The sequence below is a fragment of the Otolemur garnettii genome, unplaced genomic scaffold (genome assembly GCF_000181295.1).
Source record: "Otolemur garnettii isolate 467f Iridium unplaced genomic scaffold, OtoGar3 scaffold00091, whole genome shotgun sequence".
Taxonomy (NCBI): Eukaryota; Metazoa; Chordata; class Mammalia; order Primates; family Galagidae; genus Otolemur; species Otolemur garnettii.
Window position 1 is genome coordinate 3,306,594 of NW_003852486.1, and position 22,919 is coordinate 3,329,512.

At 45.2% G+C, this 22,919-nt stretch overlaps 1 protein-coding gene across 1 annotated transcript in view; it reads left to right on the plus strand.

The window, feature by feature from the left end:
* The window catches only part of ARHGEF11 (Rho guanine nucleotide exchange factor 11), a 116,368-nt gene that overhangs the window by 76,260 nt on the left and 17,189 nt on the right, over positions 1-22,919 (plus strand). Inside the window, 13 exon segments of the mRNA XM_023516400.1 lie at positions 1,414-1,459; positions 1,860-1,936; positions 3,035-3,172; positions 8,852-8,926; positions 9,132-9,233; positions 10,327-10,425; positions 11,994-12,036; positions 13,791-13,887; positions 14,046-14,168; positions 17,396-17,419; positions 18,532-18,676; positions 18,979-19,075; positions 19,857-19,886. Of these exon segments, the coding sequence (XP_023372168.1) occupies positions 1,414-1,459; positions 1,860-1,936; positions 3,035-3,172; positions 8,852-8,926; positions 9,132-9,233; positions 10,327-10,425; positions 11,994-12,036; positions 13,791-13,887; positions 14,046-14,168; positions 17,396-17,419; positions 18,532-18,676; positions 18,979-19,075; positions 19,857-19,886 (1,096 nt within the window).

The following is a 22,919-nucleotide window of genomic DNA, read 5'->3' on the forward strand; positions in this document are numbered from 1 at the left end:
CTGTGATGCCACAGCTCTCTACCCAGGGTGACAGTTTGAGGCTCTGTCTCAAAAAGAAAAAGCCTATGTCTCACCCTCCAAGAGCTTCCAGATGGAATGGAAAGAAATAGATCCTGCTAAGGCTTTAGTCTCCTCATTACCCTTCTCTTCTGAGTAATTTCCTCATAGCCAATGTATATTTTTATACTGGTTTCACTGAATGTTCTTCTGGTACCTATTTCTACCACCTGTCCTTCAAGTAAAGGGTCTTCTAAGTCAGCCTACGTAAAGGATCCACATCCGCCTCTACCATGCTTTGTGGAAGGTTCCAAGATGGACCCCGTTCCTTATCTGCTCTTGTCAGGGTCTGTACTACTAGTGTCTTACTTATGTCCATCAGGCCTTAATTCTTTGGGTGAGTGAGAAGTAAGTCTCCTGAAACTTCAAGGTCTCCAAGAATATTTGCCAAAGCAAATAAAAATTATTTAAAGATTATCTACTTCACTTTTTAGAACATCCGGATCAAAAAAGTTTGAGAAACACAGGCAGATAAATTTAAACTGCTTTATTTTCTGAAAGAAAATATAGTACATAGTTGGTAGGAACTCAGGTCGTGGACTTATACCACCTGGATTCAGATCCCAGCTCGTAATTCCTACCTTTAAGATTATTGGCAATCACTTCAGTCTTAGGAGCCTTACTGTCCTCGTTTATAGAGCAAAAGTGGCTGTATTGTCAGATGTATAGCTCACCAGTGGCACGGGGTCTGGTGCTGCTGCCCCTGTTGGTCGTGCTGCAGGGTAGTGAGTCTGAGGCACTGAGCTTGGAGTGGGACATCTGAGCTCCAGGCCTGGCTTTAGAGTTGACCTGCTGTGTGGCTTGGGCAAGTTACTTTGGGTCACTGAGCTTCTATTTCCTCCTTAACAACATGGAAGTAACATTCCTAACTCAGAGTCATTAAAAGATTAAATGTGATGCAGGGAAGTGCTTTGTAAATAGTAAAACACTACCAACATCATTTCTTCTGCTGGCTGGGTCAGCAGTCCAAGGCCAGTGCCTGTCCATCGTCCTCCATAATCTCTCAAGGTGGACCCTTTTTGTGTCTGCCCTTAGTCATCTGCTTGAGCCTTTTGTGCTCCTTGATAGTTAGGAAGTTCTTTCTTGCCAAATAAGGCATTAGATGCTTTGAGGTCTGGGGTGATGGATAAAGACAGAGGTGAGAATTTTGCTTTTGATAAACCCCCCCTTTCCACTGTTAGGGGCTGTCATTCTCAAACTGTGCAGAAGAAGCCATGTTTCTCCTAGGGTGGGCATTTTGAGGCAATGAAGCAGAAGAGGCCAATCATTGTAAGCAAATAAGGCTGTGATTGAAGGAAGCAAACAGTAGGGAGAGGCTCACAGAATTTGCCCACCTTCCGGCCCTTTCTCTTTTAGGACATACTTCCACTCTATAGTGATACCAGCCTGAGACCATCAGAAGGTGAGTCTCTCCCCACCTCTTTTTCTCCACCATACATCTAGTCCAGATTTCCTCTCTACTTTCCCTCCCTGTGGGGTAAATTCTGGGAAAGAAAATACATAGCACCTGCCCTCTGGGAAATGGAATAATGAGAGAAAGCAGTACAAACATACAAAGAAGACTGTGTGAGATAGCTGTGCAATCTCACCCAGGAAGTGACAAGACCCGAACCCTGGAGCGTGGTGAGAGGAAGGGAGAAGTGCGCCCAGGGGAGTGTCTGGGTCTAGGGGCCGTAAGATGAGAGAGCAGAAGGGAACTACATGGTGACAGCATCCCTATCCTGCCCCAGGCGCAGGTGCCCAGAATAAAGGGTCTTCTTGCCGTAGCCCTTTCCTTACTATATAAACTGCTTTCTTCTCAGGCCGGCTCTCTCTGGATTCCCAGGAGGGTGACAGTGGCTTGGAGTCTGGGACAGAACGTTTTCCTTCCCTCAGTGAGGTGAGTGCCAACAGAGGGGAGGCTCATTAAGAACACACTTTGTCCTTTCCCTGGGCAGCTCACCAATGCAGCAAGGCCTCCAGCCTGTCCTCAGGGCACCTCTTCTATAAGCCTAGTTCCAACAATATTAGGCATTGTGCTCTGAGTTCCAATAAAGGGGTTTCAACGCATACTACACGGGAGATCATTAAACCTGGCTTCTTCACCTATCACCATAGCAAGCTCTGATCCATAGAGAGCAGTGCAGAGGGAGGCCAATCCTTAACCATAACAGGCCTTGGAGAAGGAGATAGCAGAGACACAAATCATCTCAGTGACTTGACTAAAACTACATTTCAGCCTGGCCCAGAATAATGTCTTAGATTAATATAGTGAACCCAGCTGAATCAGAAGTTGTAATCTCTCTTTCTTTGCCATGAGTCTTTTCCTTGGAACAGTCGGAAGAATTTCAGGTTTGGGCCTCAAGGCCATCTCTTCCAGGTGTTCTCAATTTGCATACACTATAAACTTCGTAAGGCTGCAATACAGAGTAAGAGTGGGTGGAAGAAGCAGTAATGCTGACAATAACATTTTTACCTAGCCAGATTAATTACATATGTGAATAAGTGATTGAGACCATGTTAAAAACCTAATTTTAGGTAACATTTGGCATTTTATTTCCTTACTGCTCCTATCTGTGGGAAGATGATGAATACATGTGAAGGGGTCAATGTGTAGGAGAGTCACCAAAAAAGTGGGGTGGGAGGGGGTCTTAAGGATCTGTAGTTGATATTATCTGGAAGGCAGCATAGTTGAAGAAGAGTGTATGCTGGAGTAGAAGCCAGCGCATACTTCATTACTACCTCTTTGACCTTTAGCAGGCCTTTCGATCTCTTAGGAGTCTTAGTTTTTTGTGTGAAAGTGAGAGGAATGATAATATCAGGGCTGTTGTGAAAATTGAGTGAGATAATATGTAATCAAGGGCTCAGTATAATGCCAGGCAAGGACAAGTATTGATTCTGTTCACTAATGTTATAAGTGCAGTTTCACCACCAAATGAGCTGAGCCTAGGGGTCATCTGGCCGAGGTTCCTTCACACAGAATTCTCTGTCCCTCTAGTCATTGGTGAATCGAAACTCAGTGCTCTCAGATCCTGGTCTAGACAGTCCTCGGACCTCCCCTGTGATCACAGCCAAGGTAGCCCAGCACCACAGGCGGCAGGGCTTAGATGCACCAGCACCCCCAGCCGGCGACCAGGTGAGTGACCCAGAGCCATGCTGCTGTTCCTCCTCCTCTCTGTGTTGGGATTGAGACTTGGAGGCACAGGTCTTACCAGTATGCTGTGTTGGATGGTCAAACTAAAGCCCTGCTCCAGCGCCCCAAACTGAGATAGTCACACAAAGTATAAATAGTAAAAAAAAAAAAAAAAAGGAACATGGTAGAAATAAAAATAGGAAAGTAAGGCTGCCTCAGTTCCCATGTGAAGAATTGGCTATGGAGCCAATAGCTGGTCTCTATTTTAATGTGTGTATAGAATGGAAAGTGGGCTTATTCATTGTTTCTCTAGAATACTAGTCCCTTAGCAAAATCTTTTCCTCGGACAAGATCTTGTAATTTGGGACACTCATATAAGGGGGGGGGGGGGAAGCTCACCTCCCTTGGGACATTTTCTGATCAACCGCCCTCAAGGATACTTCCATGGAGCCCTGAGGTTCTACAAAACCTAACTTGAAATCCCTCCTCTCAAAGAACAATGTCCAGGGAAGATTTTAGGGAGACAGGTTTTAGCTCAGTACGAAAAGCTCACAAAGACTGTGAGCCACCAGGCAGTGGGTTGGGCTGGCCTGAGAGCCAGGGACTGCCTGTCATGATCAGACAGAATCTGGGCTACCGCCTATTAGGGACCCTGGGAAGAGACCTTCTAGTTTTGTAAAACAGCATCTTTTAAAATTCAGTCATCTATGATGTCTATCATGACTTAATAATAAATTATCACTATCATGATTTTTTTTCTTAAGTTAACTTTTTTAAACTTAAATTCATTTTCAAATCTGTCCTTGCCTTCAGTTAAAACCAGTAACACTGTAAATGCAAGGTAGATGTAAAACTAAATATAAGCTTAGAAGCAATATTGTTAAATTCTATCTAGAAAGCTATAAAACATTGTGGACAGAAAGCTGCCATTTATGTTAAAAAGAGGAGCAGCTCTGGTTGGTGGCTGCCTCAAAGGAGGGGAGTTAGAAAGTAAGGATAGAAATGGAAGGAAGACTTTTCATTGTGTTTACCTTTTTGCATCTTCTTAACTTTAAATTATACAAATGTAGCACTTATTCAAAAAATAGATAAAATTTTAAAGAAGGTGAAAAATAAACTCTAGCTATATTCTATTTCTTTTCTTTTCTTTCTTTTCTTTTTTTTTTCAAAAGAGACAGAGTCTCACTTTATCACCCTTGGTAGAGTGTCATGGTGTCACAGCTCACAGCAACCTCTAACTCCTGGGCTCAGGTGATTCTCTTGCCTCAGCCTCCCGAGTAGCTGGGACTGCAGGTGCCTGCCACCGACACCCTCCATATAGAAGGCCACCCTACCCACTGAGCCACAGGCACTGCCCAATTCTTTTGCTTTTCAAAGGCTTTAATTAAGCCTAGGTCAAGTCTGCCTTTATTAAAATATTAAAGCTATGCTTGGCACTAAGCTGAGACTTGTTCTGGGTTAACTGAAAGGATTGAATGAGAACTGAAAAAAAACTTAACTTTCCTTTTTTTTTTTTTGTTAAGTCACATACACATAGACCATAAATACATTCATGCTTATGTACCATGTGTCATCTCCAGGTGCCACCTAAAATCATTTTGAGTCTCAACAAAAAATTATCTTATTTAAAAATCACCCTGAGTTCCACTAGTGGTATACTTTTCACACTGGAAAACAGTGATATTTTCACAGTGTACAGGTAGTATTTTCAAACTGTGATTGTCATCGTTTGACAAGTCACAATATCAGTATCAGAGGTCAAGATACCTTTTATTTCAATGTAGTAGAATTATTCAATGTAGTATGGAAAGAAAATGTTAGCATTTATCCAGTGTAGTAAGAATAAGTATAATTTGGTGAAATTTGTTTTAGTTACATGTACTTACTTGCAATGATTTATTAAAAGTTGTATATTTAGGTGCGGCACCTGTGGCTCAAAGGAGTAGGGCACTGGCCCCATATATGGGAGGTGACAGGTTCAAACCCGACTCCTGGCCAAAAACTGCAAAAAAAAATTATGTATTGTTGGAAGTTATGGTAAAAAAAATTTTGAGCCCAGAGTGGTGGCTCATGCCAGCACTTTTGGAGGTGAAGAGGTAAGGATCACTTAAGGACAGGAGTTTGAGACCAAACCAGGCAACATAGTAAGATCACACCTCTACAAAAAAATTAAAAAGTTGCTGGGTGGTGCACACCTGTAATCAAAGCAGAGGCTGAGGCAGGTGAGTCACTTGAGCCCAGGACTTGGAGGCTGCAGTGAGATATGATCATGCCACTGCACTCCAGTGTATGTGACAGAGCAAGACCCTATCTCTTTTTTTAAAAAAAGTTTGAAAGTTGCTAACTTAACTCTGGATACCTATTAATCTCTGAATCTAAGAGGAGGTCTTCAGAAAATGAGATCTAGAGGTGGTATAAGGAAGAAAACAGTAAATAATAATCCTTATGTTTAGCCAAATACAAGTCATCAGTGAGCTACCAGTTAATCAGCAGGTTGGTTAAATCTAGCCCTGGGTGGTGCTAGGTCCTAGAATCTAGATCTAATTTTTCTCTTTTCCTCTCTCCTCTGAACAAAACCCTGAGCCTTACTTTGTGCCATGACAAACTGCTGGGGAGGTCTCATGTAGAAGTGTGTGGGCTTGAGACGGCCACCTTGTTCTCTCACCCAGGAGGCTTTTTATACAGATAACTCCAGACAGTGGGGTTATAGTTTCCTGCCTTCACCCTCTCCTTATCTGCCCATTCCCACACTCACCACCACCCCCAACTCCCGTTTCTGCCATACCTGCACACATCTCATGAGCTCTCTTTGGTGGTGGGATGATTTTAGGTGAAGTTTACGGTTCCAAGCAGCATCTTTTTTTCTATTACCACATGTATCCTCTGCTGTTACTCTGTGTTTACAAGTCTAATTTCTCCACTAGGCTTAATTAATCTTTATGTGCTCAGTACTAAGTAGGGGCCTGATAGATAGTAGGCACTTCATGTTTTCTGAATGAATGAGCGAATACTTTGGAATGGAACTTATAAAAACTGTCTTCTGCATGTCATCTTGAGGAGGCCTTATCCAGAGTGTGGAGCTTGAACTTCTTGAAACTGAGGTTTCACAGTATGATCTATAGACAGAGGCCATGGCCTAGGCAAATTCTGTTTTTCTTAAATTCAGAGTTATACAGTCATCAAAAAAAAAATTCTAATCAGGAGCTAGTCTACAAAAGAAGAATACAATTGATACTCTGATTTTACCCTTCAAACAGAATTTAGTTATTCTTAGAAGTTGGAGGGGAAAGGTGTGAAAATACATTCAGTGTGTATTAAATACTAAAGTATCAGCTGCTGTGCTAGAGCTTTTATAAAAAATCTCATTTAATTCTCACAGACAGGAAAGGAGGTGGCTGTTAGAATCTTCATGTGGTAAGTGAGAAAAGTGAGACAGAGAAAGCTAAGACCTTTCAAAGCTTAGCCTGTGCTGGCAGGGTCAGAGGGAGAACACAGTTCTCCTGGCCCAGGCACAGCACCACTTCCCCTCCCGCTGCTCTTTCTCTGTTCCACTCCCACGCTCTTCCCTCTGTAGAACCAAAAGACAAGTTCAGATAGCTCGTGGTGAGGGTGCGGGGAGGCAGTGTATGTACATTGTCTTCCTAGGGGACGTTTTCCTTTAGGTGGTTGATAGGAGCAGAGTGGAGTGAGTGGTCTTAGAGTCCTTCTTCACTGATTTTATTCATTTTCTGAAAACTGTTTAAGTGGCTGCTTCTGAGTATGCAGAGCAGATGTGGTGTGGTCCCAGCTGCATGTTAGGGAGCACCTGGAGGGGACCTGAACTGCCCTGAGGCTGGTGGCAACAGGGAGACAGAAGTATAGGGAACTCTCACTTGGTATTCCATAATTCTATAATCTTTGGGCTTTTATTTGTTTATTTGTTTTTTGTTTGTTTGCTTGCTTTTTGAGACAGTCTCACTTTGCCACCCTTGGAGAGTGCCGTGACATCACAGCTCACAGCTACCTCAAACTCTTGGGCTCAAGTAATTCTCTTGCCTCAGCCTCCCAAGTAGCTGGGACTACAGGCATCCGCCACAGCACCTGGCTATAAAATTTTTAGAGATGAGGTCTTGCTCTGGGTCAGGCTAGTCTTGAACTCCTGAGCTCTGGCAATCCACTTGCCTCAGCCTCCCAGAGTGTTAGGATTATAGGTGTGAGTCACCACACCTGGCCACAATGTTTGGGTTTTTGGTAAGCATATTCTGCTTCTGTAATCTAAAAGAATATGTATTTGTAAATCTTTTTTTAAAAAATCTGCCCCCCCCCCCGCCACCGCTGCCTATGTGGCAGCACCTGTGGCTCAAGGAGTAGGGTGCCAGCCCCATACCGGAGGTGGCAGGTTCAAACCCGGCCCTGGCCAAAAACTGCAAACCCCCTCCCCACCAAACAAGCAAAAACCTCGTGTTTTTCAGGTTTCACCAGAGACCCAAATAGAGCCAAAAGTGCTTGTTCCTCACCTCCAGGGGATCTTGGACCCCAAGGAGTGAGAGCCTAGGTGTTGGGGGAGTGGGTACTCAGGATGTGTCTGAGAAATAAAATACAGCACAGGAGGCCTGACTCTGCAGTTTGTATCATGCCTGTCTTTTGCTCTGGGCCTTGTTGTTTTCCGTTATAGATGAACATCAGACTAATCTCTGAGGTGCTTTCTGGGTCCCTCATGTTCTGTTACTCAGCCATTCTGGGCATAGAGTCTGTGAATATCCAGGAGAACAGAAAAGGAGTAAGGAGTATCCGAGTACTATCAGGAGGAGCCCCTGCTATGAGGGTCACTGAGCCCAGATGAGAGTAGGTCTGAGTGACCTTGGTGGCTCAAGGAGCACAGTCTGTGCTGGGAAATCACTGGGAATGAAGGAGATAAAACTGAGGAAAAAATATAGTTGGGAAAAAAAATCTTTGAAAGCTCGGAAAATCTTTATGAGAAAAATTTGGCCAGTAAAGCATCTGAAAAGCTTTTGTAATATGAAGTCTCTTATACCTAAATCAATGGCATATGGTTTAGAATAAAGTTTTTATTAAAATTAGCATAAGGGGGGAAAGAAAGAAAAACTAAGAAGTTTGGGTCTTAGACAGGTAATGGGGGCTCTACCATAGGCTCTTAACCAGACAAGGAAAATAGCAAATGATGTTTGAGGAAGACCAGCCCTATCATCCCCTTTTTGTTCAGGAAGACGAATCCACTCCAGGCTCTGTCAGACAGTTACTTAGCCACCAGCACTTCCTAGGCACTCATTCACTTCAGTAGTACTGGAGTGGGGGACACTAGAAGTTATGCTAAAGTTAAGGAAAACAGCAGAGCCCCCAACAGCATAAACTATAGGTTCTTTGTTGGCTGGCACTCCCTCCCCAGATCTTTTGCAAACAGGAAGAGAGCTTTTCTCTTACTTCCCATCTTCACGTGTCATGTGACAAGGCTAGTCTGTGTCTGCCCTGCCCCACCCAGAAGCAACTGACTTCCTGCAAGTGGAAATCATTTCATCTGTGCTCTGAGATTTGGGGGAGGCAGTGAGATGCCCACATTCATCAGGCCTGCGTGGCTTTCTTTGCGAGTGCTGTGCTATGCCTAGACAGACTTAGTTGGGGGGGAGGACGTAAGTCGCTGTCCTCCTAACCCCTCATCTCTACAACTTGACTCTCTTCCCCCAGGGTGTAGATCAAAGCCCAAAGCCTTTAATTATCGGCCCAGAGGAAGATTATGACCCGGGTTATTTCAACAACGAGGTAACGGTCTCCTGGTTTTCTCCTTTCATCATCCTTCTGTATACAGCTGCTCTTGCCTGGAAGCCGTCTGATTAGCACAGCTATGAAGGCACCTGGGGAGGGGGCCTTGCTTACACAACCTGGAAGGGGGACCTGGGAGCTGATCTGGGCAGGCTGTGATGTGTCCTCCACACCTCCCAGCCGATCTCACCCTTCTGCCTTCCAGAGTGACATCATCTTCCAGGATCTTGAGAAACTGAAGTCGCGTCCGGCTCACCTGGGCGTCTTTCTGCGCTACATCTTCTCTCAGGCAGACCCCAGCCCACTGGTGAGTCAGAAGTGCGGGTCCTGACAGTGCTTCAGCCTCCACTCCTGCTCTCCAGGTATTACAGGTCAGAGCCAGGGACATAGTCAGGAGCTTCAAGGACAGAGACAAAATAGGAAAGAGTATGAAACCGAGGCAGAAGGGATTCTTTTACTATATGTGCAAAGTGCACAGCAAACTCTATCACTAGTCTAGGAGGAGTGAGAAGAGCTAGGCCTGGAAAACTGGCATTCTTAACTAGCTTAGGAAGGCTTCTTGGGGCAGATGCCCTTTCTAGAATGTTTTGAATGAAGGTAAACATTGACTAGGGAGCTGAGAGAGTGGCCCTGCAAGAAACTTGACGGGGAGAGCAAGGTGATAAAGGGCCCTCACTCTGAAGGTGACAACAAAGAGAAATGTGCAGATAGATGGTGAAGACAGTCTCCTAGCACAGTGCTCAGAGCAGCAACCCCACTGTTTCTCTCATGCTTCCCAGCTGCTTAGAAAGGAAGCATCAATGGAGGAGAGAGGTTGGTGTTGTCTTCCCCAGGATGAGCTGCTTGCCCGAGGCACAGAGTGCTATTTCATGTTCTGGGGATGCCACCTTTAGCAGCCAGAGTGGACATCTGTTTGCTCAGGTGTTTACTGAGTACCTGTGTGAGGCTCCCAGGTACCGGAGTCTGAGAACCATAACCATTCCTGAATACAGACAGCATGTCAAAGAGAAATGGGAAGCAGGAGATGAGCAAGTACAGGCCACAGGAAAGTGTCCAGTGTGAAGAAGGCAGTGTTGAGGAGGGATCAACTGAGGATGTGTGTGGGGAGAGGGGCAGGATCATTTTATCCGGGGCTTCTGAACATCCCAACCCAGGGTTTCTCAGCCTTGGCCCTGTTGACATTCTAAACTGGAGAATTCATTGCTGGGGTAGCCTGTCCTGTGTATTTAGGTATATTTAGCTGCATCACGGGACTTTACCCACTAGATGCCAGTAGTGCTTCATTTGCCTAGGAGTTGCGACAACTAAAAATGTTTTTAGACATTGCTAAATGTCTCCAAGGGACAAAGTAACCCTTGGTTGAGAGTCACTGCTTTAACCCAGTTTGTCTCTCCTCTTAGCTGTTTTACTTGTGTGTAGAAGTTTATCAGCAAACAAATTCCAAGGAGTCCCGGAGCTTGGGAAAAGACATCTGGAACATTTTCCTAGAGAAAAATGCGGTAAGGTAGTCATGGACTAGATTACAATTTCATTATACTCTTTGAACCACTCAGAGGCAGAGAAAAGTGAAGCAAAACATTCAGTTCAAGTAGTCAGATTCTTAAAGAGAAGTCTAAGCTGAGGGATTCTTGGATTCTGTTTCTAGCTCTACTCCCAAAAGATTGATCTCTCTATACTCTTTTATTCCATGTAAAATATACAGTAGAAAGACAGACTATGCCGAATTCTGATTGCTGTCCCTGAAACGGTGCCCTAGTTCCCATCAACCCTCTCTGCTTCCCTATCCCTGAGAAAAGAAACAGGTTCAGGGGTATCCAGGGATTTAGATCAATAAGGCAAGAGGAGAACCCAGTTTCTATAGCTCAGCCTGATGTGCTGTTACTACCCAAAGATAGGAGTTAGGTGGGAGCTCCCGTAGTACTGGGATAGAAAGTACTCTGCACCCAGGAGTCGGGTGGGAGTCCCCGTGGCACTGGGATAGAAAGCACTCTGCACCCAGGGGTCAGGCGGGAGTCCCCGTGGTGCTGGGATGGAAGGCACTCTGCACCCAGGGGTCAGGCGGGAGCCCCCGTGGTGCTGGGATGGAAGGCACTCTGCACCCAGGGGTCAGGCGGGAGCCCCCGTGGTGCTGGGTTGGAAGGCACTCTGCACCTAGACTTAGTTCCAAGACTGGATTGGGGTCCCACTGACGAGCACCTATATCTGCAGAGGCTACTTCCCATCCCAGAATTTCTAATCTACTAGATTAATTCCAAGATGACATTATTCTTCTAGCCGTAAGCTGCTAGGGCTAATAAGATTGAGAAAATTTATTTTTCTCAAGATTTTTTATTTATCTATCTCCTTAAATGGGTATTGAGTGATGAAGTGAGAGCTGCTAGCTATTCTCAGTTGATCGTTACGGAACCACCCCAATATTCAGTGTCAGGGACTCTCATAAAGTAAAACCAGACGCTATTCTAACGGCAAGGCTACAAAGTGTCCCTCCTGCCACGATACAGATGTGCCTTTATTTACAAGATATTCATTACAGAATTTTACAAAATATTTGCAATTTATTCTCTACACGTTGGCCATCTCTTTGTAAAATTCTGTAGTGAATATTCTGTAAATAAGGCACATCTTTATTTATAAAATATTTTCCTTATATTTGGAAACTTAAGGGGCTGACTTTTAGGACTCCTTGTAGGTGACATGAAGCCAGTTTTCCCTTGAGAGTGAAGAGGAAGGAAAGTCCATCAAATAGCCTGATAAAGGCTTTTCCTCACTGCTAACTTAGCACTAGTCCACTTTTTGGAACAACATGGCCCTTCTGTGTACCCAGTGACCTTGGCATAAGAGTGGTAAACCTGCAGCTGCCATTCTCAGAGTCTAGTCTCAGCTTGACACATAACCTCAGATTCCATTTACCAAAAATCTTAGCCTAAAAGCAAAATGGTACAGTTGGAGAGGATGAGAGGAGGGTGGGTAGATGGAGGCATGAAAGGCAAGAAGGCTGTGCTGCCATGCCCCTCACCTTCAGACGGTCAGCCTCCTCACTGCTTCTTCCCACTCTTCTGTGTTTCAGCCTCTGAGAGTGAAAATCCCTGAGATGTTACAGGCTGAAATTGGTAAGTTGGCTCATTAGTGACTTAATCTCTGTTTGGTGCCCTTTTTGCCCTGAGCTTCTTGGATGCCCCAGAGGACAGAAGGTATATAGTCCCTGTCATTGGGCAACCATCCTCTCATACAGGAGAGGAACACTGCCCAGTAACTTATGGATAGACCCTGCCTGGGAGCTCACTCTGCCTGGGGGAGTTTGTTGTGGGAAGATACTGAACTTGAAGTTAGACTTGGGCCCATTTCTGCCAGCCTTTCTCTTGGGATGTAGTTATTTACTTAGGTAAAGAGGAAACTTGACTTGATCAAGGATTCATAAGCCAGGTTAGTCATCAGAGTAACTCTTTTAAAAAATATAAAAATCAGAGCCTCACTTCATCCTACCTAGAGTCAAAATCCCAGGTAGGGGAGGGGATTTTGTTTTGTTTTGTTTTTGTTTTGAGACAGAGTCTTGTGTTGCTCTCAGTAGAGTGCTATGGCATCACAGCTCATAGCAACCTGCAACTCTTGGGCTTAAGCGATTCTTTTGCCTCAGCCTCTCAAGTAGCTGGGACTATAGGGCACCCACCACAACACCTGACTGTTTTTTTGTTACGGTTGTCATTGTTTAGCTAATCAGAGCCAGGTTCAAACCTGCCAGGTTCTTCAGTGTATGTGGTTGGTGCTGTAACTACTGTGCTATAGGCGCCGAGCCTGTTTGTTTTTTTCTGTGACAGGGTCTCTCTGTTGCTCAGGCTGGAATGCTGTGGCATCAGCCTAGCTCACAGCAACCTCAAACTTGCAAACCCAAGTGATCCTCCCACCTCAGCCTCCCAAGTAGCTGGGACTACAGGTGCCTGCTACTACACCCCACTTATTTTTCTGTTTTTTTGTAAAGATGAGGTCTCTCTTTGTTGCTCAGGCTGGTCTCAGGCTCCTGGCCTTATACAAACCTCCAGTGTCAGCCTCCCAAAATGCTGAGATTACAGGCCTGAGCCACCAAGCCCTGCCCTGATTCTATATTTTATAAATTCTTGCTAATACTGATAGCAGCTGGCCCAGAGTGAAGACCCAGCAGCATGAACAATTGCCTGGCTCCCTTCTAATTCCAATCACAAATAGAAGAATCAGGGGCAGGCAACGGGGATGTCAGCCTGAGTATCTAATCATAGGCAGCTTTTTAGAGGATAGAAGTTTGAAGTTGCTTTTGGAAAGAGGCGATTTATGAGCACATACAACAGGGAAGAGAGCTTCCAGACATAGCAACAGGGTGAGCAGAGAGAACCAGCCGCCCCGGGGTCTTGGTCTAGCCTAAGTGGAGCATTAGATGTAGGGACCAGAGAGACATCTTCCAATTTCTACTGGAGAGTTTGGGTTTCGTGGAATGTGAAGGACTCACCCTCACCCCCGTGAATTATTCTGACTCACCTTTTTTAGCCTCATAAGCTGGCTCTGGGGCTCAGGAGAAAGATTTAGCCTCTCAGAGGTGTGCACTTTGATGTCAGAGGACAGCACTGGGACACATCCGAGGAGAGAGGCTTTAATATTTCTTCTCTTATTGAAACATAGAACATCCAGAAAATGTGTTTGTCCTTGCCTCAAGCCTTAGATATCAGGATTCCTGTCATGAATTCAGGAATGATTGGGATGTCCAGGCTTTGCTTCCTTTAGGCTAACAGAAACACAAAGACAACCTTTCGTCTCAGTGTTGCGAGAGCTGAAGTGCCTTGAAATGCTCTACAGAAGTAACCTCCCCACATTCTGCTTTCTCTGGGCCTCTCTGCAGACTCAAGGCTGCGCAGCAGTGAGGACGCCCGTGGTGTGCTGTATGAAGCTCAGGAGGCAGCCATGCCCGAGATCCAGGAGCAGATCCATGACTATAGGTCCGTTCTCTTCCCCTCCTTCTCTCTCCACACACTCCTGCCCCTCAGCCCTGTCTCACTCCTTGTGTGAGTGTGTGTTTGACTTGTTCTTTCTGGGTATCCATCTATTGGGTGTTTGCATGTACATTCATTTCTTTCTCTGGATTTCTGTGACTTAGAACAAAGCGCACCCTGGGGCTGGGCAGCCTATATGGTGAAAATGACCTGCTGGACTTGGATGGGGACCTTCTCCGAGAGCGCCAAGTGGCCGAGAAGCAGCTGGCTGCACTTGGAGACATTTTGTGAGTCTTCAGTTCCACTTCTCACACTCTGAGCATGCTGACTATTTTGTGGGTCTATTTCCCAGCCTTTGCTCCTTCCATTTCTTTCCTGCCTCTCCTTACCCTCAAAGATGGGGAGAGTTGTGCCATCTCTGTGGCCCTCAGACTGAAAGCAGCCAGTGCTCCAAGGAAGTGCAGAGCTGGGAGCCCTGGTAGTTATTTGGTGGCCGTGACATGGGCCCCAGGGGCATGTGAGCTTTCTTCTTCCCCTTTCTAGCCCTCTTCTTTACCTTCCTGCCTCCAAGACCCCATCTGAGGCTAAAAGCGAGACCAGCACTGACTGTCCAATAGATAGAGTTCTTTCAGGAGGCAGCTAGAACAGGCTTAAGGGAAATTGAACTCTTTTCCTAATCACTTCAGAAAACTAAACTACCTTAGCTTATCAAGGAGCCCCTGGCATAGCTGTGCTTGTCAAGCTTTTCTAGATATCCCTTTCTAAGGTGTCACAGGCCCAATGTGAAAGTCCCAATGTCACAGACTCTGGGGACGCTTCCAGAATCAGAAGCAGTTTTTAGCCCAATATTTCTTCTTGCTGACCTTGGTTATGCCCTTTTATACAGAGTTAGACTAGAGCAGTGATTTTTCAACTGGTGTACCATGAGAGGACTTTAGGTGTGGCTCAAAAATTTTTGAAGATCATTAATTAAATTATTTTTGAAAAAATTTAAAAATTTAAAGCACAATAAATATGTTCTTTTTTTTATACTTTTTTCTGATCAATATAATTTAAGTATGCTACAGAAGTTTGACTATAGGTTCAAGGGTACTGTGAGATTTTTTAAAAAGCTTATAAAACACTGGTCTAGACAATCTTTTTCTTTTTTGCAGTTTTTGGCCAGGGCTTGGTTTAAACCTACCACCTCTGGTATATGGGGCCAGCACCCTACTCCTTTGAGCCACAGGGGCTGCCCAACAATCTGGATAGTCTCTGTTAACACTGGAGTTTCATCTTGGCAGATATTTACAACCTTCCTTCTGTGCACCACACACTGTTCTGCAGCAGACACTCTTGGGGGGCATCAGTGAGCAAAGTACCTCTTCCCCTGGTGGTGCTTACTTCACAGTGAGGGGAGACACCAAGTGTAATTAGTGAGGGAATTAAATAGTAGATTAGAAACAAGTGGTGCTGGGGGAGGTCAAGAACAACAGCCAGTGCATTGCAATTTGACATGGGGCAGTCAGGGAGAACCACATGGAAAAAGCAACAATGGAAAAAAATGGGGGAGTTATCCTCAAAGGCATCCAGGGGAAGAACATTCCAGGTAGAGTGAGCAGCCACGGCAGAGTAAGAACATGCTTGGCAGACACATTTGAGCAATGGTGAGGACACCAGTGTAGCAAGAGCAGAATAGAAAAGTCAGCAATGAAGTTGAGTGGCAGCCAGAAGGGCGGCTATAGGTGCCTGGCACAGTGCCAGTTAGTTTTTCTATTTTTAGTAGAGACAGGGTCTCACTTGCTCAAGCGGATCTCAAACTCCTGAGCCCAAGCAGTCCTCCCACCTCAGCCTCCCAGAGTGCGGAGATTCTAGGTGTTAGCCACCATGCCCCACTGAGTGTTAACTGTATTTAGACTGTAGAGCCAACAGGTAGATTTCCTAAAAACTGAGTGTAAGAGTTAGAGAAAAAGAAAGGGAAGACTCCAGGTTTTGTTTGGTTTGGATTTTTTTAACTGAGGCTACTAATAAGACAAAAGCGCCCTCAGTCAAAATAGAACCAATTGCGTGGGGAGCAATTCCATGGTGGGAAGTCAGGGTTGAGTTTTGAACACATTGAGTTTGAGATCCCTTTTTTTTTTTGAGACAGAGTCCCACTATGTCACCCTTGGTACTGTGGTGTCATAGCTCACAGCAACCTCAAATTCTTGGGTTTAAGCGATTCTCTTGCCTTAGCCTCCAAAGTAGGTGGGACTACAGGCACCCACAACCTCAAACTCTTGGGCTTAAGCAATTCTCTTGCCTCAGCCTCCCAAGTAGCTGAGACTACAGTCACCGGCCACAATGCCTGGCATTTTGTTGTTGTTGTTGTCACCCTTGGTAGAGCACTGTGGCATCATAGCTCACAGCAACCTCAAACTCCTGGGCTCAAGTGATTCTCTTGCCTCAGCCTCTCGAGTAGCTGGAACTATAGATCCCTCCCATAATACCCGGTTATTTTAGAGACAAGGTCTCATTCTGGCTCAGGCTGGTCTCAAACTTGTGAGCTCAGACAGTCCACTTGCCTTGGCCTCCCAGAGTGCTAGGAGCTACCGTATCCAGCCCCTGAGATCCCTTTTAGACATCAGAGCAGAAATCTAATGTAGTAGGCAGCTGCATATGCAAACCTAGCATCTGGTGAGAGATCTGGGCTAGAGAGGACAAAACACAGTATGTGCTTTGTAGACTTAACTGTCTGACCTGCAGCCAAGTTCAGTGTCTTTCTGGGCCTTCATTTTCCAGGCAGTCAGATGGCATTAATCATCCCACCCACTCCAGGGATAGAGGTACAACCAGCTGAACCTATTTTGAGATTGTAGCACCAGAATCATATGAGACTGTTGTTGACAGCGTAAGCATCTCATTTACAATAGTTTTTTTTTTTTTTTTAAAGAAGTGAAGTTTTGGTCTCATAAAATGAGGATATAATTTCTCATGGGATGTTTCAATAATTAGATGGAGTAATACACGTAAATAACTTAGAATAATGCCTGGCCTATAGAAAACACTCAAATGTTAGTTGTTGTTAGCATTTACATCATATAAATAGGTTTCTTTGGATCTGGTCTCGAGGCATCTTTGCTTCCTGACCTCTTTCCTCCTGCCTCAGTGTCAGCCTTTCTAGTTCAGGGCTGCTGCTACATTGGATACAAAAAGGAGCCTCTCCCTCCCCAGTAACTTCAGACACTGAAACAGATGGCGAGCAAAGGGGCTTTATTTCCACATTCCCCTTCCTTTTAGCTAGAAGGACACCACCATCATCATAGCCCTGTGCTAGCTGAGTCCCTCAGGGAGTAAGAACTCTCCCCTCCTGTGCCCCACGCTGGCTGCAAAGCTGTGACCAAGAGTCTGAGTCTGATGTTTCATGGTACTCCTCCACTTCCCCCCTCAAACCCTCCCTTCCTCTAAGAAAGAGTTTACCCTCCTCCTAGCCTCTCCCTAGGCTCAGAGCCTGTTTCTTTGCAGTCTGAATCATCTCTTTTTTCTTTCCTTCCAGGTCCAAGTACGAGGAGGACAGGAGGTAAGTGAGCCCATGCTGTGGTTCATTTGCACTTTCCAGGTGGGAAGGAGTGGGGCTGAGCTGCTGTGCTTTTCATTTCTGCCAATCAAGGAAAGTCCCTAGGATGTAGGAACGCGTGGGAGCACGGTTCCTACAAGTTTAGTTCCAGGTGTCTGTGTAACCGTAACATACAGGGTCATGAGGCTCAGGCCCAGGCTCAGGGATCACTGCCTGTGGAGATGGATCTTTCTCCAATAGGAGACTCCAAGTTGCCATCGCTCCTACCATTTTCACACCAGGCTTCCTTTTCTCTACCCAAGTTAGCCCTGTGTTTCCCTTCTCACTTCTTTCCCTTAAACCACTTAAAGTAGTTAGAAAGATAGTAATTTTAGCCTGTATTATGGCACCTGCAGAGGGTATCTGGGGTGCAACACAGTACCTCTCTGAACAAATATTATGATTTTTTTTTCAGCCTGTATAATTACCTCATTGTTTCTCATCAGCAAAGATTAAAATGAGTTTGTATTCCCTGAGCACTCACACTTAGTAAGGAAGAGAAGATGGGGTTAGAAGTCTGTTTCAAAGGGGAATAAAGCCAGGACTGAAGCTTTGCTGCATTGAATTCACTAAGTGGATAATCTGTCTACTGAATTGTGGGCCAAGTACATTTTAAACACAGAGCTCTGGACAGTTTCATTTGTGGAAACTGGAAGATGCTTGACAGCTCCTTTTCATCTTTTTCTCTGTATGCTTAGAGATGGGAGACAGGTAAAGACAGTATACCCTGTCAGAGGCTGGCTGGCATTTCTCCCTTACCCCACGCCCACACATGTACCTGAGGATATTAGTTGTGTACTTCAGCTGGGCCTCCAGTCCACCCATGGCTTGACCATTCAGAGAACTTTGTGCTTACGTTTTAGAGAACTGGCATGTCTTTCCACTGAGTATTATCTGCTAGTGGGGAAGAACTCTGCTTAGGGAAGGAATAAGATTTCTCCTGGGAGTCGTGCCAGCCAAGACTTTTAGCCAGCTTCTGCCTGTTGTTCCCTTTGATTATTCCAGACTTCCCTTTGGAGGGGGCAGTTTGGTTTGACTGGGGCTTTCTGGTTCATGGCTCTGCCTCTCCCTTACAGTGCCCCCATGGGCTTTGCCCTCAATACCTACATGAGCCATGCTGGGATCCATCTTCGGGACTCACGACCTTCCAACACAGCTGACAAGACCCAGGCTGCTCCTGACAAGGACAAATGGCTACCTTTCTTCCCTAAGACCAAGAAGGTAAGAGAGCTACCCTAGAAGATATCTCCTCTTGGGACAGGACAGTTCTCTGTGCTGACATAGACAAGGAAAGCTGTTTGCAGCTGTCTAGCTACATCCTCCACCTTGGATATGGAGTCACAGAGAACCCCCAGATAGTGCAGCTCTCTCTCCCTTATTCTAAGTCTCCTCAAGGCACAAGCATGAGTCAGCTGTCCAGTTGTTTGTTGAGGGCCAGTCCTGGGGGCAGTGCCAGAGTTGATAAGCAACTACGTCTGGGTATTGGGACCTCCTCCAAACCCCAGTGTCTCCTGTCTCAGCAGAGCAGCAATTCCAAAAAAGAAAAGGATGCCTTGGAGGACAAGAAGCGAAACCCCATCCTCAAATACATTGGGAAGCCCAAAAGTTCTTCCCAGAGCAGTGAGTATTTGTAGATAACAGCCACAGTCATCCCTTGGGTGGGACCACAGCCCCTCACACACACACCAACATGCTGGCAAAAGGTTTCTTGGGTCAGCTGGGCACAGACACCGCACCTGTAGCCCTGTCCCAGTGCTGCTGCCTTGTCCCCTCGACAGATCGAATGCAGGCTCTGTGAGGTACGCGTCGGTGTCTCAGAGCCAAGGAAGCTGCAGCAGTCCCTGGTTCTTAGTCTGGAAACTCAGGGTTAGTTGTGGTTACTGACCAGCCATGTGGAGGAACATTTCCCCTTGGCAAAGGTTACCCTGTGGACAGTAAATGCCCCCTCCTCTGCACCTGTGAGATTCATCCGTATGCCTGCAGTGCTAGGTGTTGGGAGAAATTAGAGACAGGGGAGGGGAGGAGTCACTGTTAAAAAGAATCAGGCAGATGGGCAAGTTTGGGACCCAGTCGTTTCCCTAATGTCATCAGTAGCCAAAACTCAATTGATCTATCATTAATCTCTTCCTAGCCGTGTGTCATTTGGAAGTTGTTGCTGGCCCCTCCTAATCAGTCTCTTAAGTCCCTCCTGTCAATGGGGTGCTGAGGGGCAGTGGAGTGGGCCTGCTGTCCTGCCTGAAATTGCTGCAGTGGAGGAGCGGAAGGAGGGGACTCTTCTAGACCAGGCTTGATTTTTGCTGCTACCTTTTCATTTTCCAGCTTGATGTAATTTTTATTTTGACTCTTGAAACATTAATTTGACTTTTCATGGTTTACTTTTGTTTTTTTGTTTTTCTTTTAGCATTTCATATTCCCTTGTCCCCTGTGGAAGGTAAAAGGAACATTTTCTTTGGGTTTGTCTTTGCATTAGCACTGAATTTCTATCTCCCAAATCTTGTCTTCTCTTTTCCTTCTTTATCTTCTCCTATCTGTTCCTCTTTCTTCTCTTCTTCTCCCCATTTCTCTTATATGTCTTCCTTGTTGCTTAAGCTGCTCTGTGACACAAACCAGGGAGGGCCTTCTATCCCCACTAAGAGACCTTGCCAGCCTGACCCAGGGATCCCGTGGGGCAGGGACCCCACTCCCACAGGTAGAGTTCTTCCTGAGTCTGCCAAAGGCCAGCCTGCTATTGCCTCTGGCAGTTTCCTGCAGTTTGAGGCCTTTCTCCATAATTTGGTCACATCATGGATGAGGTTCCAAAAATCCAGGGTTCTGTGAAGCTGAAGGAAATCCTCACAAATTGGAGTGTCCTGCAGAAGCACTTCAGATGTTATTTTCTTTTTTTTTTTTTTTTGACCAGGGCCGGGTTTGAACCCACAACCTCCAGTATATGGGACCGGTGCCACAGGCACCACCCTCAGATGTTATTTTCAATTGAAATAATAAAAAGCCTCTTTTGTTGTTGTTGTTATTTCTTAGTAAATTATGTTTTCTGTTTTTCTTTTGAGTATTTTCGCCTGGACTTTGCTAAGCCCTTCAGTGTGGCGCCTCCATGTCTTTTGACTCTTAACTGCCAGCACTACAATGGGCAAGTTCATCAGTGAGGTCTGTGTAAGGCGGTTGAGTGATGAATATTTTCTAGGTTCTATCATAAATATATATAGGCGATTTCAGTGGGAATTACTCTGTTTTTCAAGAATTTATTTTATATTTTAAAAAAATTTTTATTTTATGTAAAAGGGGCAATAAAAAAATCTTTAGCCAGACACAGTAGTATGCACCTATAGTTTTAGCTACTTAGGAGGCTGAGGCAGAAGGGTTTTCAAGCTGGGAGTGGGAGACCACAGTGCACTGTGATTCTGCCTGTGAATAGCCACTGTACTCTAACCTGGTAACATACCAAGACCCCATCTCTCCCCTAAAAAATTAGCTTCAAAAAAATTTTTTTTGTTTTTTTTTTGTAGTTTTTGGCTGGGGCCAGGTTTGAACCTACCACCTCCAGTATATGGGGCTGGCGCCCTACTCCTTTGAGCCATAGGCGCTGCCCTCAAAATTATTTTAAAAGTTACTAAACTCCTAGCTCAGTACCTGTAGCTCAGCAGCTAAGGCAACAGCCATGTACACCAAAAGGTGGCAGGTTCAAACCCAGCCCGGGCCTGCCAAACAACAATGACAACTACAACCAAAAAATAGCTGGGCGTTGTGGCAGGAACCTGTAATCCCAGCTACTTGGGAGGCTGAGGCAAGAGAGCCACTTAAGCCCAAGAGTTTGAGGTTGCTGTGGGCTGTGATGCCATGGCACTCTACCAAGGGTGACATAGTGAGACTCTGTTTCAAAAAAAGTTACTAAACTCCTAGATTTACTTTTTTAAATCATTGAAAAAATGTTTAAAAAAACAGTAGGGGAGAATAGTCTTGAAATACAGCCTTTAGTTCTTTAACATGTTCCTCATCTCCCCTGCCAGGGAAGGTGTGAGGCAACAGCCGGCAAAAATTTGAGAGCAGACAGAAACACCCAAGGTGGAGAGAAGGTTGCTGATAGCAGAGCAGGATAAGGGTGTGAGTGTCCACCAGCTCTTAGAGTCACATCTTTACATTATGATTTCAGTATTTGGTTTGGGGTTTTTAAATCCCCAGGATGTCAGACAAATCTGTATCCATATTTAAAGATGTAAAAAGCCTCAATATTGAGTGTTTTTGCCATTTAAAATTATCACTGTCACCTGTTTATTATAAAGGATCTGATTGTTAGTAACATGTTCACCTTTTAGTTCTATTATCATTCAGAGACTGGAGGGAGAAAAGCAAGAGCTGCTACTGAAACTTTACTTTTTTTTTAAGTAAGTTCCATCCTACCTGTTTTTACCTTGTCACTCTAGGTCAGTGGTTCTCAACTTTCCTAATGCCACAATGTATTTTCATTGTTACAAAGGGGTCATGACCCACAGATTGAGAACTGCTGCTCTAGGTCATTTAGTTACACCAGATCTCAAGACAACACCTGTTTCTTGCTACAACTAGGATCTGACTATATCTAGGATATAATTGTTTGTTTGTTTGTTTGTTTTTAAGAAACAGGCCAGGCTGGAGTATAGTGTGCCTATCTCATGGCCCACTATAACCTCAAATTCCTGAGCTCAAGTGATATTCCTGTGTCAGCCTCCCAAGAAGCGTGGACTATAGGTGCCTACCACAACACCCAGCTAGTTTTTTAAAATCATTTTTTGTAGAGATGGATCTTTCCGTGTTGCCCAAGCTGATGTCAAACTCCTAGACTCAGGTGATCTTCCTCAGCCTCCAAAGCACTGAGATTATAGGCATGAGCCACCCCACCTGGCCACAATTGGGCATTTTCAAAGTGGCCCATGGGAGAAGAAATAATAGTGGACTCAGCACAGTGGCTTTCAGTGGTAGGATGTTCCTGGTCTCCCACATCATCACCCAGCCAGTGTAGCTTAGAGCTACACAGCTGACTGTGGCATTTGCAGGGGCTCCAACTCCCAGATGCACGCTAAATTGGCAACAAGCAGTTCTAGTCCGGATCTCCAAAGTGGGACTGATGGTAACAGCCTCTGCTCCTGGAATGTGCACCCGGGCAATTTTAGAGAAATGTTACCCAGCTGCCTGCCTAACACGGAGTCACAGACTTTGAAGAGAACAGCTAAATGTTTTTCTGTTCTATCTGGCTTAGAAAATGTCTTGAGACAGGAAAAATTTATAAGTTTGTATATACAGCTCTCAGGATCCCAAAGTCAGGGGCAGAACTCGGTTAGTATGGTTAGGATCGGGGTCCAGACCCCAGGAGTTTATATTGCTTCCCTGGTTCCACTTACTCTTCCTGCAGGTCACAGGCAGAGGGCATTTCTAGCCCAACCCTGTTCTGATTTTGCTAGGCTTCAAGCTCAGCTAATTGACATGAAGGTGA